The sequence below is a fragment of the Bufo gargarizans genome, chromosome 5 (genome assembly GCF_014858855.1).
Source record: "Bufo gargarizans isolate SCDJY-AF-19 chromosome 5, ASM1485885v1, whole genome shotgun sequence".
NCBI lineage: Eukaryota > Metazoa > Chordata > Amphibia > Anura > Bufonidae > Bufo > Bufo gargarizans.
This window is the reverse complement of record NC_058084.1, coordinates 71,968,186-71,981,033: the sequence shown is the minus strand read 5'-3', so window position 1 is coordinate 71,981,033 and position 12,848 is coordinate 71,968,186. Positions and strand designations below refer to the sequence as shown.

At 42.0% G+C, this 12,848-nt stretch overlaps 1 protein-coding gene across 2 annotated transcripts in view; it reads right to left on the bottom strand.

The window, feature by feature from the left end:
* Nucleotides 1–4,259: 4,259 nt before the first annotated feature.
* The window catches only part of ZC2HC1A (zinc finger C2HC-type containing 1A), a 63,209-nt gene continuing 54,620 nt past the window's right edge, over nt 4,260–12,848 (bottom strand). For both annotated transcript variants that reach the window (XM_044294183.1, XM_044294184.1), the window contains one exon: nt 4,260–4,785. In XM_044294183.1, the coding sequence (XP_044150118.1) occupies nt 4,599–4,785 (187 nt within the window). In that variant the 3' untranslated portion in view covers nt 4,260–4,598. The remainder of the gene's footprint in view (nt 4,786–12,848) is intronic.

Here is a 12,848-nt window from a genome sequence, read left to right as displayed (position 1 = left end):
TCCGGTGACATACAAGGCTCTCCATAGGGACTGCTAGACAGAGGCTCCCGCCTAGCAGTAAGCCCGGTGCCGTCACTGGGCTAGGGCAGCGCTAGAGCCCGCCCATAAGTGCCAGTGACATTACCGGGAACACTGCTAGGCGGAAGCCCTTGCCCTGTCGATACATCGCAGGGAAAGGAAGAGCATGGGAGCATGAAATACTCTGATGCTCATATCGCAAGGGCTGCCTGGGTGAAAATGGGGATATGACCCGTCTGAGTCTGAGCTGCAATATCAAGCGCAGCCGCTATACAATATACTGCAATTTGGTTGGTATACTGTAAAGTGGACGTACCATTTATCTGAGTCCTGTGGAGCTTTCAAAGAGCTGATAGGTGAGGGTGCTGGGAGTCGGACCCCCACCAACTAAAAGTTGATTACCTATCCTATGGATAGGTCATAAATATTTAACTCCTGGAAAACCACCCTTAAAAAGTTATACTTTATAATAAAGCAAAAAAACTTTAAAAAAAGCTGTAACCCCCCCCCCCCCCAAAAAAAATAAAATAAAAAACCCACAAAAAAAAAACCACCTCATCAGGCAGTTTGGACAGGTTTTATTCGATTATAACAACCGTTAGGCAAAAGGGCTCTGTACAGAGTAATACGGTCAGTGCATAATTACCCAGCAACAGAATATGTTAAATGGACCACAATATATAATTAACAGCATGTTGTCAGAAAAACTGCAGATACATTTATATGAAAAACAAAAATTGTACGACAAGTATTCAAAAATCTCTCCTCGTTACATAAGGAGTGTGGTACTGTAGTGGAGCCAGAGTACACTATGCCTGTAATGTGACAAACATGGTGGCTTATCTCAGTGCACAGTACAGTGAATGGCATCACATGCACTGGAACAAACACAGGATGGTACAATATACGGGTATTACAAAAGCTAAACTATTCCTCAAAACATAACATTTCCTATGGATATCAAATAAGAACAGTAAACCAAGTTTTTTTTTGCGGATCCGTGTTTTGCTGTCGTGTGCATGAGCTCTTAAAATCTAAATAAAAACAGAATGCATCGATTTGCAGATCTCATAGATTCATATTTTATTCACAATAGATCATAGAACACATGGAGAAATTTTACCATTTCACAAAAAAAAATAATACATTTAGAATTTGATGGCAGAAACACATCTCAAAAACGTTGGGGCAGGTGCAACAAAATGCTGGAAAAGTACATGGCACTAATAAAATACAGCTGGAGGAGCAATTTGCTACTAAGTCGCAGGATTGGGTATAAAAAGAGCATGTTAGAGAGGCAGAGCGTCTCAGAAACAGGATGGGTAGAGGCTCGTCAAGGCTACTTTCACATCTGCGTCTTTGCTAGATCCATCATGGGTTCAGCAAAAACACATCCGGTATAATACAACCGTCTACATCCATTCAGAACGGATCAGGTTGTAGTATATCCCAAATGAACAAGACGTTGTTGTAAGTCAATGGGCACCGGATCCGTCTTGTGTCAGAAAAAAACGGATCCGTCACCATTGACTTACATTGTATTCCATGACTGATCCGCCCTGATCAGTATCCCATGACGCACTCAAAAACGCTGCTTGCTGCGCCTTAGTGTGCGTCATGGGAACGCAACAAAACAGAACAGAATGAATTCTGATGTATTCCGTTCCATTCAGTTCAGTATTGTCCCCAATGAATGGGGACAAAACTGAAGTGTTTTCCTCCGCTTTTGAGATCCTAATGACGGATCTCAATAGCGGAAAGGAGTCACAGGTAAGAAAATTACCTTCACTACAGTTTACATCATGTACATTTCATTGTTAAAATTTTGTGGGAATGCTTTTTTAAAGCTGTATAATGCAAAAAAGAATGCCATATGTCAATACAATCCAAAAACAACATCATCTTCTGGGCCAAAGTCCAGTTAAAATGGACTGAGGCAAAATTGAAAACTTTTCTGTGGCCAGATGAATCCAATTATTTTTGGAAACTATGGATCCGTGTCCTGCGGACTCCAGAGGAGAGGGACTATCCAGCTTGTTATCAGTGCTCAGTTCAAAAGCCTGCATCTCTGATTGTACGGGGTTGCATTAGTGCCTAATTTGAAAAGGCCTTATCAATATAGAGCTTTTAGAATAACATATGTTCCCATCCAGGCACCGTCTCTTTCAGGGAAAGCCTTGCATATTTCAGCAAGACACGTCATGGCTTCGCAGAAGAAGAGTCCGGGTGCTGCACCGGCCTGCCTGCAGTCCAGACCTTGCACAAACAGAAAACATTTGGCACATCATGCACAAACAATCTGGCAAAGAAGACCCAGGACTGTTGAGAAGCTAGAATCAGATAAAAATAGTTCAACGTTCCTCTCTCAGAACTCCAGTAATTGGTCTCCTCCCAGACGTTTACAGAAGAGGGGATGTTACACAATGGCAGACATGGCCCTGTCCCAAGTATTTTGAGATAGATGTGTTGCTGCCATCAAGTTCTAAATGAGCTTTTTTTTTTTTTTTCATGAAATGGTAAAATGTCTCACTTTCAAAATCTGATATCTACTGTGAATGAAATATAGGTCTATGAGATTTGCAAATCATTGCATTCTGTTTAATATACATTTTACAAAGTGTCCCAACTTTTCTGGAATTGGGGCTGTGATATCAAACAGCATATGGGTCCATAGAATGCACTTCTACATATAGCTATAAATGCCATTAACTAATGTGTCCTGGAGCAGGAACACCCCCATGTAGTGATCTCCCTGTATTATAAATGCATAAAAATGACTTAAGGTGCAATTTGTATGTTTACCACAAAGGTATAAGTATAATCAATCAGACAATCACAGTTTGACAAAATTTAACACAGTACATTCACAAGTTCTACATACAGTACTGTTAAAGCCACCGATATTCCACCTGAGAGTATCAGTAGACATGTTTCACCTAAGGCTATTTTCACACTGACGGCAAAGCTAATCCTGCGGACTGTTCCGGCATAGAACAGCCTACCAGACTTCTCTGGATACGACCTAGCCAGATAGTGCCTCGTGTTGCCACACCCCATTGACTATAATGGGATCCGGCTGCTCCTCGTCATAAATGCTGGGATTTGGTCGGACAATAATTGTTGCGTGCAGTGATTTTTGTCCAGCCGAATCCCAGCATTTATGCTCAGAAGTGGCCGGATCTCCACGGAATTCTATTACAGTCAATAGGAATTGGCGGACATGCAGAACTATTCGGCTATGTCGGATCTGCAGAACTCTGGCAGGCTGTCCTTTGTCGGAGCCTTACAAGGTGATTGTTTACAAGGGTGCCTCTACTCAGATCTTATCTGCAAATAAAAGTGGATCTTGTTTGAAAACTGAGAGTAAGGTTGTAATTTATTGTGTATGGATGAACCCACTTACCCAATGCCACACAAAAGCAATACAAATAAATAAAATAAAAAACATTCAGATAAAATGGTAAAATCCTACAAGTAGATTTTGGAGAATAAACATATAAAAGGTACTGTATACACAAAAAACGCCAAGAAATCAGAGTACGCAACCAAAAAAAATAAAATAAAAAATTTCAGTCCTGCATCGTCAGCATTCTTCGAATAATCCTAGTATTAGTGCACATGCAATTATTATAACAAGTTAAAGCTTCCAGTGCCAGGACTTTTGAGTGCAATATACTGCATGTGGCTATTCTGCTAAGCTGGCCATAGACATATGATGACCATGGGCTGAAATTCTTGATTGCCCAATTAGTATGCCTATATTGCATGGCCAAATACATAAATATATTAATATAGCAATGGGAAATACATGGCTGCCAGAAAAATCCAACCTCGGATCAAGATTTGGAAGCATCTGGCATCCCCCGCCAACAAAAATGTAATGAATATGGTCAGCTTTATCCTTTTGGAAGCTCCAGCTAAGGTCGTAATGCGCTCTTTTAAAGGGAACCTGTCACCGGGATTTTGGGTATAGAGCTGAGGACATGGGCTGCTAGATGGCCGCTAGCACATGCGCAATACCCAGTCCCCATAGCTCTGTGTGCTTTTATTGTGTAAAAAACGATTTGATACATATGCAAATTAACCTGAGATGAGTCCTGTCCCTGAGGTGAGTCACGTACAGGACTCGTACAGGTTAATTTGCATATGTATCAAATCGTTTTTTTTGCACAATAAAAGCACACAGAGCTATGGGGACTGGGTATTGTGGATGTGCTAGCGGCCATTTAGCACCCCATGTCCTCAGCTCTATACACAAAATCCCGGTGACAGGTTCCCTTTAAGCTGTTGTCACATCATACTAAAGAATACTTAACTGATACTTAAAGGTAATATAGTGCGATGTGGATAAAGATAATTTTTTCTTAAAATTTTAGGCCCAATTTTAATATTCTAGTATGATAATAAATGTATTTTTTTTAATTTAAAGTCATTAACTTTTTTAACTTCGGCTGAGTTATCTCTTGGTCGTTATGCAAGTCCAGTAATTTATATACCATAAAGGTAAGCAGTCACAGTAAGCCCATTTTTAGTTGATATACTGTAATGTTTGGCTTCCTTTAGGATAAATAAGGAAATTATCACATAGCCATTCTTCTGACGCCACATTCGCAGCAGAACTTGGCAGACTGAACTGGGTATTTGGTGCCACACTCATGGCAAAACTTTGTCAGCTGCCCTGATCCATTATTATCTCCAATTTTCATGCGGCCTCCATTCATGGCATCCGAGCAGTCTCCAGTATCGTAACCCACTCTGTTATCAGGCCTAAAGTTTGAAAAGAAATTCAAATAAATTAAGCGGTTTATGACATATGTCCAGAACATTGTTTTCTTTGTGTGAGAAGAACCATGAAAGGTTATATTCCCTATTATGAAAAGTACAGTCACCTTGAGAGGTACAGAATATTATCTGTGCATATAGTGTTGCTTTCCTGTCTTATCTGGGTCTTCAGCAGTATAACAGTACTGTCATTAATTCCTGTGCTGATTTGTTAATGTCTCCAGCGTTAGATTTAAAGGGGTTATTCAGGATTAGAAAAACATGACTACTTTCTTGCAAAAACAGCATCATACCTGTCCATCCATGGCCTGTGATTGGTTTTACAGCTAAACTTCACTTATGTAAAATGAGCTGAACTGTGGACAGGACTAAAACTATTTATGGAAGACAACAGACATTCTTTTCTGATCCTGGAAAATCCATTTAATGAATGAAACTAACATTTAATACATGATACGGGTATCTTCTTATTCATTCTCTCCCGCAGAAAGACCAGAGTGGCGGTCCGGTATGTGCTCCTCCTCTCCATTCAAACTCTAGGGCACTGGTGGAAACAGATGAGCACAGCACTCCGTTATGTCTGCCAATGCCATAGACGTTGCCTAAAATAGCAGGGCATACGCTCAACCGTTAGGGCGATCAGCGAGGGACCTGGCAGTCAGACCTCCACCAACCTAGTATTTATCACCTAAAGTTTTGAACTTTGTAGGATAACACCTTTGAAACAAACAATATGAAGTATCTTTCTAACGCCCCCTAAAAGTTACACGAACACAGAATTTTCTCTCCCTGATATAGATAGTAAGAATATCTAAAGAAATTAATCCGTACAGAATTTTAGACCAATTTAGATGAAAAATATAAATGATGCTTTAAAGGAGAGCAATGAAGAACTAGGTTACAGAAACCTGCAGGGGGCATGACAGTGGGCATGGTGGCATAATGGGATTTAAGCTATTCTACCAGAGATAAACAGTTAAGGGCTAATGAAGAGAAAGTCATTTGAGAAACTGATTTGCATTTTTATTTGCAAACTATGCATTTTAATTGAAAAAAAAAAAAAAAAGCCTTGATCGGAGCTCCGACTTTCCCTGTAAGCGGAGGGTTTGCTGGGATCTGTATCCTGCTGCAAAGACATCAGCAGAGAGAAGGCAAACAAAGCCATTCCGTGGAGCGGATGTCGGCTTGGTTTCATAGATTTAGTACTAGATATAGAAAAACCTCGACTGCAAAGGCCGTAGAGGAATCTCATGGGTAACAGGTCACAGCCAAGAAATAAACTTAGTAAGGCCTAAATTAAAGGGTGCCTGTCAGCAGTTATGAACCTGCAAGGTAGGTAGGAGTCAGGGTGAGGTGGGTAATCGTTCCTTTAATTCCTTTCGGTTATATTATTGGCAGGACTGAGAAAATGAAGCTTTATTTTGTGGGGCCCCTTCCCTGCAGGTGCCCTGGAGGCGGTTCCTCAGCGCTCTCGGCAATAAGGCCGCTTTAACATAAGTAAATTGCAATCCGTATATGGCCTGTATTTTATGTAGCGGAATCTGCTGCTAATGTTCATGAATAGGGCTATTCATATGGGCGTATAATTTCCATCAGTATTTGAAATCCGCAGCATGTCCGAGTTATGTGCAAATTTGTTTCCAAATATGCCCATTAAAGCCTATGGGAATGCATCAAGGTGGTAAGAATACACATGTAGATCCTGATGAAACACTGAAGCAATACTGATGGTATATCATCTGGAATCCATGCGTACTCCAGAGCCAGAATACTGAAGGATTTCAATACACTTGTGTAAAAGCGGCCTTTAGCTTTTTTTTTTTTTTTTTTCTATAGCCCCTTCCTTCTGCTCTGAGTGACAGTTGTAGCATCCAATCAGGAGACCACCACAGTTGTCACTCAGAGCAGAGGAAAGGGGCTGTGAAGTAGCCTAAAGGGGTTTTCTGGGAATGATTTAAAATGGCCACCAGCAACCTGTCCTAATATGTGAGCAGGACTGGTTGGCCCCACCTGCAGAACTGCCTAGGAGGGTGAGGTGGTGGGGCCTCACTACACACTATGTCTTGGCACTTGCATATACTACACATTGGTGAGCGTTCCTGTCAGGCTGCTCAGCCATAATGAGATCATAGGCAGGATCATATCATTTTAAAAGATATGTATATATTTATCTTTGCATCTCCTTTGCTGTTGTCATGGAATTGGTGCTCTGTCTAATGTGACTCACCCAGTTACTAATAGCAAAAAAAAAAATTTAAGTATAAGACTAAAGGCAGGCCCTCAACATCTGGTTCACCATAGATACTCTAAACCAGGGGTCTCAAACTCGCGGCCATTTGCGGCCCTCAGTACAATATTTTGTGGCCCGCACCAACGGCCAGCCTGCGCAAAAATGAATGAAAAAATAAATAAAAATCAGCGCAGCGCCCGGCCCCTCTCTCACATGATCTCCAGGCCGACTCCAGGCAGAGAGTCTATGCGCCGCGAGTACACTTTCCACAGAGTGACAGCTGTGTAACGTATGTAAGCCTGCCTCAGCCAGCAGCAGTGCAGGACACAGGGGAGGAGCCACTGAGCTGCTGATCAGCAGGGGCAGCCAGAAGATTCACGATCAGGATTCAGGACGCATAGCCGAGCCCAGAGGAAACCTGGCCGAGCCGAGCCCAGAGGAAACTTGGCTGAAGAAGGCAGAAGCTGCTGCTGGAGTTTTACATTTAGAATTCAGGTGAACTAAAGAATCAAATAACAGACCAAGACCAGTTACATGTGTTACATGGGGGCTCTCTCTACAGTACACCAAAATAAAGGGTCAGAGGAGCCAATAATTGAATAGAGGGCAATTACCATGTGTTGCTTTGCTCAGCAGCACACATGCCTGTAAAACACAATATAAACTCCTATAAGAAAATACCAGAATGCCTGAAATCAATTATAAAGTTTATTGGCAAAAATTCATAGGAGGAAATTTTCTTCTTATGAATTTTTGCCAATAAAGTGTATTATTGATTATTATTTTCTTATAGGAGTTTATGTTTTAGGCCTCATGCACACGGCCATTGTGTGCCCATGGCTGTATTGCGACCCGCATACGGCAGGTCCGCAACGCAATACATGGGCACCGGCCCACGTGCACTCTGCATCACAGATGTGGACCCATTCACTTGAATGGTTCCACAATCACAGAGATGCAGAACGAACGCATGGATCGGAATCCCATGGAAACACTATGGAGTGTAAAAAAAAAAAAGTGAAATCCCTTATGCGGCCCAGCCTCACCCAGACTCTGCCTCTTGCGGCCCCCAGGTAAATTGAGTTTGAGACCCCTGCTCTAAACCATTGATTAAAATCCACATTTATTCTAATACGCAAGTTGTATAAAATCTCAAATGCAATTATTCAAAAATACACATAAAATGCAAATAAACAATGTAAAACTTCCAGAAAATTGCTAGAAAAACAAATACAAAGTTATAAAAATTGCAGGTAATGTAAAAACGAAGTAATATCTTGTTAGAAATTTCTAGCTATAGACACATTTGATTCCAAAGGTTGATGTTGCAGTTTTCAAAGTTAATATTTCAGCCTGCGTAGTGGGATAACTTGGGCTTTGTTCGCATTCAAGTAAATATAAAGAAACAGGTAGGTATACAAGACTACCCACCAAGACCCACTTTGCTAGAGTTGTACAACTATTGTTGGTATAATTTTCAAGGAATTGAGTCTTTGACGACAGAAACAGTGGAACAACCACACAGATATATAATATCTATCCAAGAAGCACGTGACGCAGAGTGCAACTTGTGAGACGCCGACTTCAGTACATAGCTTATATGGCAAAGACTACCGAACGTACCACGTGGGGAATCAACCGTGGCGTATTACCTAAGTGGCTGGAGAACCCGAAGACCACAGGAGGCCGGTAAGCAGAGTAAGCGGGGTGAGTGAAGCTGTCTGCAAAGATGAGGCGCACCACCTACTTAGTAGAGTTGTTGCGATACCAATTTTTTTATTCGGTTTCGATACCATGAAAAAGTATTGCGATACTCGATACCATTCGATACCACGCAAAAAAAATAAACAAAAAAAGCCACGTGCATTCCTCATTTTTAAAAATGGCGAATCGCGCAGTTTTTATTTTATTTTTTCTGTTCCGGCATTCACCACCTAGATTTTTTTAATATATTTTCATAGTTTGGACTTTTCTGACGTGGCGATGTAATATGTTTATTATTTATATATTTTATATGTGAAATTGGGAAAAGGGGGTGATTTATACTTCATATTTTAGTGTTTTTTGTTTGTTTTTTTTACACTTTTTATTTAATAACTATTTCCCCCTTAGGGGCTAGAACCTGGGATCTTTCATCCCTTTTCCTATTCAGCCTGATAGATCTCTATCAGGGTGAATAGGACTCCACACTGTCCCTGCTGCTCTGTGCTTTGTGCACACAGCATCAGGGATGTTACCATGGCAACCAGGGCTTCTGTAGCGTCCTGGCTGCCATGGTAACCGATCGGAGCCCCAGGCTTACACAGCTGGGGCTCCGATCAGAAGCTGCCACTGCACCACCAATGAGGGGGAGGGGAGAGGTCCCTGTGGCCACTGCCACCAATGATTTTAATACTCGGGGGTTGAGAGGGGCCGGCGCACTGTGCCACCAATGATTTTAATGGGATGGGGGGGTTGAACACACTGCACCACCAATGATAACTACCCCTTTATACAGGAGGCGGGTACTGGCAGATCAGCGGCAGTTAACTGCCGCTGATCGCAGCTCCCTGTCAGGGGCAGGGTGCCGGCAATGCGATTCTGCTGCCGGCACCCGCCTCCTGTATGTGTTAAAGACTGACTACTGTATATGAGTCCAGACTTTCACTATCAGGCCACACAGAGCGGCACCCAGCAATGTCTCAGCACTCACCATTAGTCCTGGGCGCCGCTCCGTTCGCCTGCAGTGCTCCATTACTGTCTCCTCTCCTGCTCCACATGCTGCTGATTACTATCGGAGCGATGGGAGGAGACATCAGATTCACTAGTGGGCGTTCCTTCTCCCTGGCTGTAGCGCTGTCCAATCGCAGCGCAGGGAGAAGGAACGCCCACTAGTGAAGCTGATGTCTCCTCCCATCGCTCTGATAGTAATCAGCAGCATGTGGAGCAGGAGAGGAGACAGTAATGGGGCACTGCGGGCGAACGGAGCGGCGCCCAGGACTAATGGTGAGTGCTGGGACATCGCTGGGCGCCGCTCTGTGTGGAAATAATCCTATCATTGGTGGCGCAGTGCGCCCGCCCCTCCTCCGCCCCTCTCTCCTCATTGGTGGCGCAGTGCGCCCGCCCCTCCTCCCCCCTCTCTTCTCATTGCCGCCCCTCCTCCGCCCCTCTCTTCTCATTGCCGCCCCTCCTCCGCCCCTCTCTTCTCATTGCCGCCCCTCCTCCGCCCCTCTCTTCTCATTGGTGGCAGCGGCAGCAGCACAGGGGGAGGGAGGACAGCTTCCTTCTCCCCGTGCTGCTGAGAGAGAACATGAGCGCGCCGACAGCAGCGCGCTCATGTTCAGAGATACTAGACTGCGCAGAAGCGCAGCCCAGTATCGAAAAAACGGAAATCCCGGTATCGATACAAGTATCGATTGGGTATCGAAATTTCGATACCCGCAACAACCCTACTACATAGACGGAGGATTGGAGACTGCAGGTGCCGGCAAGCAAGGTGAGTGAAGCTGTTTGCCGAGTGGGGATGCCACCGGCATTGGCCATCATTAGACCACCCAACAGTGAGTAATATACTAACAGAATTAACATCTAATATCAACAAACCAGTGAATAATAAGTTCTCCATGATGAACAGTATAAATCACTAATTGCAACATCAGACTTCTTGGATAAAGTATTTATTCATCATGTAAAAACGCCAATCATATACTTACCTGTGTGGATGTACTAATTACTCTATATCTATTAACCATTCACTTACCTCCATGGATTAACCACCTAAACCAAGACGATATATACATAAATCAGGGTGATATACATGTGGATGAGTCATCCAAAACTAACAAAGTAATATATACAGTGGATATAAAAAGTTTACACACCCCTGTTTAAATATCTGGTTTCTGTGCTGTAAAAAAATGAGCCAAAGATAAATCATTTCAGAACTTTTTCCACCTTTAATGTGACCTATAAACTGTACCACTCAATTGAAAAACAAACTGAAATCTTTTAGGTGGAGGAAAGAAAACAAAAAATAAATAAAAATAATGTGGTTGCATAAGTGGGGATGTAGCTGTGTTCAGAATTAAGCAATAACATTCAAAATCATGTTAAATAGGAGTCAGCATACACCTGCCATCATTTAAAGTGCCTCCGAATAACCCCAAATAAAGTTCAGCTGCTCTAGTTGGTCTTTCCTGACATTTTCTTAGTCTCATCCCACAGCAAAAGCCATGGTCCACAGAGAGCTTCCAAAGCATCAGAGGGATCTCATTGTTAAAAGGTATCAGTCAGGAGAATGGTACAAAATAATTTCCAAGGCATTAGATATACCATGGAACACAGTGAAGACAGTCATCATCAAGTGAAGAAAAAATGGCACAACAGTGACATTACCAAGAACTGGACGTCCTTCCAAAATTGATAAAAAGACAAGAAGAAAAAACTGGTCGGGGAGGCTACCAAGAGGCCTACAGCAACATTAAAGGAGCTGCAGGAATATCTGGCAAGTACTGGCTGTGTTGTACATGTGACAACAATCTCCTGTATTCTTCATATGTCTGGGGTAGAGTGGCAAGACGAAAGCCTTTTCTTACTTAGAAAAACATCCAAGCCAGGCTACATTTTGCAAAAAAAAAAAAACACATCTGAAGTCTCCCAAAAGCATGTGGGAAAAGGTGTTATGGTCTGATGAAACCAAGGTTGAACTTTTTGGCCATAATTCCAAAAGATATGTTTGGCGCAAAAACAACACTGCACATCACCAAAAGAACACCAGTTGGTGGCAGCACGGTGGTGGCAGCATCATGCCAAGGGGCTGTTTTTCTTCAGCTGGAACTGGGGCCTTAGTAAAGTTAGAGGGAATTATGAACAGTTCCAAATACCAGTCAATATTGGCACAAAACCTTCAGGCTTCTGCTAGAAAGCTGAACATGAAGAGGAACTTCATCTTTCAGCATGACAACGACCCAAAGCATACATCCAAATCAACAAAGGAATGGCTTCACCAGAAGAAAATAAAGTTTTGGAATGGCCCATTTCAATTTCTCTACTTTTATAATAGATAGTGATACCTCATATAATAGTTATTACTTTACATTTCCCATATGTCTACTTTATGTTTGAATTCATTTTGAAAATGACACTTTATTTTTTTGGGGACGTTAGGAGGCTTAGAAGTTTAGTAGCAAATCTTGAAATTTTTCGGAAAATTTTCAAAACCCACTTTTTAAAGGACCAGTTCAAGTCTGAAGTCACTTTGTGAGGCTTACATAATAGAAACCACCCAAAAAGGATACCATTTTACAAACTTCACCCCTCAAGGTATACAAAACAGATTTTACTAACTTTGTTAACCCCATTAGGTGTTCCACAAGAATTAATGGAAAATGGAGATAAAATTTCTGAATTTTACTTTTTGGGCAGATTTTACATTTTAATAAAAAATTTTCCAGTAGCAAAGCAAGGGTTAACAGCCAAATAAAACTTAATATTTATTACACTGATTCTGCGGTTTACAGAAACACCCCACATGTGATCGTAAACTGCTGTACGGGCACATGGTAGGGCGCAGTAGGAAAGGAACGCCATATGGTTTTTGGAAGGCAGATTTAGCTGAACTGGTTTTTAGATGCCATGTCCCATTTGAAGCCCCCGTGATGCACCCCTACAGTAGAAACTCAAAGTGATCACATTTTGGAAACTACAGGATAAGGTGCTAGTTTTATTGGTACTATTTTGGGGTACATATGATTTTTTATTGCTCTATATTATGTTTATTTTTAGACAACGTAACCAAAAAAATGTATGCTTTGGCACCGTTTTTATTATTTATTTTTAA